Here is a 5,423-nt window from a genome sequence, read left to right as displayed (position 1 = left end):
CACATGCACGCACGCTCACGCGCTCACACACAGCTGCCCACATGCACGCACGCTCACGCGCTCACACACAGCTGCCCACATGCACGCACGCTCACACACAGCTGCCCACATGCTCACACGCTCACATGCACACACACAGCTGTCCACATGCACACACACACACACGCTCACACACAGCTGCCCACATGCACGCACGCACACACGCTCACACACAGCTGCCCACATGCATGCACGCACACACGCTCACACACACACGCAGCTGTGCCGCACACCGCGGGAGGCACCAGCAGCCGGGGACAGCCGGGGCAGGCCTTGGCCAGCACCTGGGAGGGAGCAAGGCCCTGCGGCCACTGACTGGACCTGCCATTTCCGCGGCTGTCGGCCAGTAAACGTCTGCGAGGCGGGCCCCGGGCCTGGGGCCCCTACTCCTGCGCCGCGGGAGTGGGGAGCAGCCCTGGCCCGAGCCGGCTGCGGCGGAGCAGTGCTGAGGGTCAGGAGGCGCAGCGGGGTGGCCAGGGCCTCTGGCCGAGCGCCTGCTCTGCGGGAGGGCTGTCAACAGAGCAACCTTTTGAAAGGGCTCTGGGGTGGCGAAAGACGTCGCCATTAGCTTTGCTTTTTGGTCCTTTGCCACCTTCTAGGTGTCTGATTCCAAAGGGCACCTGAGAGCCAGGTACAGCCCCAGGCGTCTCACCTGACACCAGCGGTCCGGTGAGTCCACCCCAGGCCGAGCCGGAAGCTGGGCGCCCAGCCCAGCTGGGCACCCTGCTGGGCTGTGCCCTGTGGAGACCCCAAGCCCGGTCTCCACTCTGCGCGCTGAAAGCCCGCCGGCCGCCTCCCCGCCCGCACGCCCTCCGGGGGCCGGCTCCCCTGCCCAGCGCCACGCCGGGCGTCACGGGCCAGGCTCAAGGCGCGTGTCCCAGTCACGCGCTGGAGGCACAGGACAGAGATGGCGGCGGACGCGGACGCTCTCGCTCAGCGGCCCCCACGCCGCGGTTTCTTAAAACAAGTCACTAAATAAAGTCTCATGTTGTTTCATAAAAAGTAGCGCGCCCCCTTCAGCGGCCCGGGGCCGTCCTTCGTGACGGGGTGCGAGGGCCCGGCACAGCTGGCCGCACAGCCAGGGCCCCGGCACCTGGCCTGACCAGAGGAGGTGCGCGGCGCCTGGGCTGGGCAGTGCGGTTCCTCCTCCCTCCCCCACTCCCGGCCACTGCCACATGCTGAAGTCCACCCACGGCGGCCACTGCCCCGCACCCTGGACTCCTCTCTGTGAGTAGGTGCTCAGGGCCTCCTCCGCGCTTCTCCGGACCGCCCACCGGCTGGGGCTGTACTGCTTCTCCAGCTCCTGCGGGGACACACGCCAGGCTCCGTGAGGCTTTGCCCTGCCCCCGTGCGACCCGACCGAGCCCCCCCCAGGCTTGCCCAGGGGCCCTCGGCCTCCTCCACGCCCCGCCCGGCTGACTGTCCCCTGCTAGTGAATTAGGTGCCTGGGCCCCGGTGCTACAGATGCGCAGACGTCTGCGGCCTCGGAGGCACAGCAGCAGCCGCCACGCCTCTGACCGCGGACAGCTCTGAGGGGAGATGGGGCCCCTCAGGTGTCCCAGTGATGCCACAGTGGGGCCAGTCCTCTCTGGGGTCCCGGGGGCTGGGGTGGCCGAGGCAGGGATATGGCGGGGACGTGCGGCCGGTCTTCCCTGAGGGTCAGGGTTCCAGCTGCCAGACACAGGGCAAAGTGCAGAGGTGAGGGGGAGGGGACAGGGTCAGTTTGTCAGTGCTGACTGTCCAGACTGCTGGGCGCAGAGGCCAGCGGGGACGCTGGGGCTGGGCGGGGGTCTGGCGGGCTCCGGTGCTCAGGCTTAGTGCGAAAGCCAACGGCCGTGGGTTCGGGAGGGAAAAGGAGAAAGAGGACGGCTAGAGGGGCCGAGGGCGGGAGGCCTCCTGGGGGCCGGGCCCTGGAGCCAGACGGGCTAAGCGTCCCGGGGGCTTTTCCTGGGGCCCCTCCTGGGGGAGTCAGTAATCAGAACAGCCTCCAGGGCTAAACAGACAGAGCTAACCGCCCGCGGGCACCTCGCCCTGCCCCTGGGTGCCGGGCGTCTAGTCCCTGCAGTGCCCCCGCGCCATGGCCGTCCCAGGTAATCACGGCGATGGCCCCGCGAGGGTTCTGCGCGTGCTCCCATGCCGGGGCCAGCGTGTGGGAGGCGCAGAGGTAGCGACAGACGCACCTAGAATGGCGTTTCTTGGGGGCCCTGTCCTAGCTGATGAGATTCTCAGATGTGCCTGCCCGCTGGCTGAAATGCCGGCACCTGCTAGCAGTGACATTCGGTGCCTGTTGCTTCTAAGCCCCAGCACCCTGCCTTTCTGCATTCTTCAGCTTCTGAAACCCAAGAGCAGACAGGCGTGAAATCTGAGGCTCCGGACAGGGATTGCTTCACCTCCTGTAGGTTTATGGACATTCACAGACCTGAGCTTCCACTGTCCCTCCTCTTAAGATCTGGCTAACAAAGTCCTGGCGGTGAGAAATAAAACTGAGAGGATGCTAAGACCTTGGGGAGCCTTGGGCAGGGGGATCTGGAACCTTCCAAGTCTCCTGTAACCTCTGGCTACACCCTCCAGCCCCAGCCGCAGCCCACCTACCTCTTTAGTCATCTTCTCCCAGGGCGCCTCGCCCTTGCGACTCCCGCGGGGGACTTCCATCCTGCCCTAGAGCGCCCGGGGCGCGCCGGCCCAGTTATAGGGGGCGGGCGAGGCGGGGCTACGTTCAGGCCCCGCCTCGCTGGAAAGCCACGCCCGCTCGGAGCCACGCCCCGCTCGGAGCCACGCCCCGCTTGGAAGCCACGCCCCTGGGCTGGAGCCTGGAGCGAGTCCAGCCCACCAGGGGGCGGGATGGAGTCAAATCTCCCGCCAGTTCCTCTGCCGCGCGGCGATTGGTTCCCGGGAGGCAGCGCCGGCTTCTGATTGGTCGGCGCTCCGGGGATAAAGGGTGTGGCGCGGGAGCCCGCGCTGGCTTGCGAGGGTGCGGCGCGGGGTCTCAGCTTCGGGAGCTTCCTGCCGGCGCCATGAGCTGCATCAACCTGCCCAACGTGCTGCCCGGCTCCCCCAGCAAGACCCGGGGGCAGATCCAGGTATGCGCGCGGGAGCAGGGTCCGGCACGCGGGGGCCGCGTGGCTGCGCCGCACCCGGCCGTGGTGACCTCCCCTTCTCTCCTAGGTGATCCTCGGACCCATGTTCTCAGGGAAAAGGTGAGGGCCTCGTGACGGGGCCGGGCACCCCTCGCCCCTCCATCCTTGCCGCCCGGGACCCTCCTCCCCGCGCCCCTGCGGGCTGCTGCCCCTCGGCCCCCCCAAGGGCCCGCGTGACCCCCTGCGCCCCGGGGGGCCGCCCTTGCGCCCCTTCCTGGAGCCGCCTCTGCAGCCCTCTCGCCAGGTGCCCAAGCCCCTCTGAGGTCGCGTCTCCTGGGCCGCCTGTGCTGGCCCCCAAGTCGGATTGAGCCTCCTCAGATGCGGCCAGCTGGTTACTTTCCACTCCGAGTTTCCGTGCTGGAAATTTTGGAGGGTTGAAGTGGGGCTAGTGGGCCCCCCCGCGTGGGCCTGGGGGATCACCAGGCTCCCCGCCCAGAGGCAGCATTCTTTGCCGAGATGCGTGAGCTCCGGACCTGCAGGCTGGCCCCTGGGCCCCTCTGGGCGGGAGACTGGGCCCTGCTGGGCTTGCTCTGAGGGTCTGAGGCCTCGTGCAGGGCCTCGGGCTGCGCCGGGCAGTCAGGGGCCTCACGGGAGTCAGGGGCCTCACGGGTGTTCCTCTCACTCGCAGCACGGAGCTGATGCGGCGGGTGCGCCGCTTCCAGATCGCCCAGTACAAGTGCCTGGTCATCAAGTACGCCAAGGACACGCGCTACAGCAGCAACTTCTCCACACATGACCGGTCAGTCGGCCCTCCCGGGGCCTGTCCGAGCGGGGGTTGGGGGTGGCTGCTGCTGACCCCTGGCACGGAAGCGCGCTCCCCGGGCCGCTTGGCGAGGCGCGTGGTCCCCGGCCTCCGCGGGCAGTCTCAGTGCCAGCGCCCGTGGGCCTGTGCCGGGTGTGGGATCCCGACCGCCCCTGCGCGGAGGTCTTGTCTGGCCAGTCCTGCCTCTCCTGGTAGCTGCCCCGCCGTGAACCCGAACCCGGTGGGGCCTGACATATCTAAGCCTCCGACACACACCGCGCCCTGCGGGCTGGCCCCCCGAGCCTCGGGCAGCACAGCCACGCTGGGCCGCACACGGCACGGGGCTTGTGACCTCAGCCACAGCGGTGGCCTCAGGGCGGGGCCCCGGCTTCCAGAGCCTGGAGTGGGGTGTCAGCGTGGGAGCGACCCTGGCGGAGCTGGCTGGTGCCGCTCATTTCGCTCTCCCAGCTTGCGTCCTCATCCCGAAAACGTGGTGTCCACTGCGCAGGGCGGGCAGCAGTGACGCTGCCGTGAGCAGAATGCCCCGAGGTCGGTCGGGGGGAGATCCACGCCCTGACGAGTGTCACAAACACCCTAGAGGGCTGAGGGGCCAGTGGGCCGGGCTGCCGCCGTGAGCACCTTGGCTGTGAGCCCGGGACGCTGCCGGGCTCGGCTGGCTGCTGGCGGCCACCCCCCTACGGGGGGGCTCCCCGGACCCCGAGGTGGGATTGCAGCGAGGTGATCACCAAGCGGGTGGTAAAGGGTTATTTATATTTACCTAAATGCACCTACCAACTGCTGGAACTTCAGGAAGCTGAAGCTCCTTTGAAGGCCAGTTCGGAGGAAAGAAACGTTGTAGAAAAACGGATCTCCGGAGGGCCGGTCCTCTCCCAAAGGGCCTGGCTGCACGGCCGGGTCATGGACAGGCGCACGCCCTGGTCAGCTCTGCCGGGCGGGGCTCTCCCGCGGGACACGGGAGGCCGCGGTGCCCTCGTCCCAGCCCTGCTGGTGAGGAGCTGGGTGAGCTCGGAGAAATCCGCTCAGCTGCCGAGGAGCCGGGTGGCGCGGGTGCACTCGGGGCTCACGGTCCTGCATGTGCCGGCGGTCCGCCCGGCGTGGTGGGGCTCTGGGGCCCGCCTCCATAAAAGGCAAAAGCCTACATTGCCCCTTCTGGTTACACGGACATAAAGGCCGACAGAACGCAGCCCGCGTCACACGTTCGTAGTCGCGTGCTGGTTTGTCTTTTATATATTATAATAGTATTATGATACTTATTTTACATCACTTTGTACTTTTTTTTTTTTCATCTCAATTGTAATCCCCGTGGTTCTGCTGATGTTTTAAAAGAGGGGACACTGTGGCCCTGGTGCTGTGCCTGGTGCAGCCACCGCGTGCCGGGGTCTTCCCGTCCTGGTGCAGCGTTCGATCAGACCAGCTTATTCCGGCCCGGAGCGCCCAGCGGGATGGCTGCCGCCGCGCGGCTGGTGCCCGAGCGAGGCCTTGGT

At 67.6% G+C, this 5,423-nt stretch overlaps 2 protein-coding genes across 2 annotated transcripts in view; one reads left to right on the top strand and one right to left on the bottom strand.

Annotated features, from left to right (window-relative positions):
• Positions 1–2,691, bottom strand: part of AFMID (arylformamidase) — a 12,216-nt gene extending 9,525 nt beyond the window's left edge. Inside the window, exons 1-2 of the mRNA XM_004693418.1 lie at positions 2,632–2,691; positions 1,252–1,342 (exon numbers count right to left, since the gene is read on the bottom strand). Coding sequence (XP_004693475.1) covers positions 1,252–1,342; positions 2,632–2,691 — 151 coding nt within the window. The remainder of the gene's footprint in view (positions 1–1,251; positions 1,343–2,631) is intronic.
• Positions 2,692–3,030: 339 nt separating this feature from the next.
• Positions 3,031–5,423, top strand: part of TK1 (thymidine kinase 1, soluble) — a 6,778-nt gene continuing 4,385 nt past the window's right edge. Inside the window, exons 1-3 of the mRNA XM_004693417.2 lie at positions 3,031–3,119; positions 3,205–3,236; positions 3,805–3,915. Coding sequence (XP_004693474.1) covers positions 3,054–3,119; positions 3,205–3,236; positions 3,805–3,915 — 209 coding nt within the window. The 5' untranslated portion in view covers positions 3,031–3,053. The remainder of the gene's footprint in view (positions 3,120–3,204; positions 3,237–3,804; positions 3,916–5,423) is intronic.

This window comes from Condylura cristata, unplaced genomic scaffold (genome assembly GCF_000260355.1).
Source record: "Condylura cristata isolate star-nosed mole 26May11 unplaced genomic scaffold, ConCri1.0 scaffold00038, whole genome shotgun sequence".
Taxonomy (NCBI): domain Eukaryota; kingdom Metazoa; phylum Chordata; class Mammalia; order Eulipotyphla; family Talpidae; genus Condylura; species Condylura cristata.
Note: the sequence above shows the minus strand (reverse complement) of the source record. Positions and strands in the feature narration are given on the sequence as shown.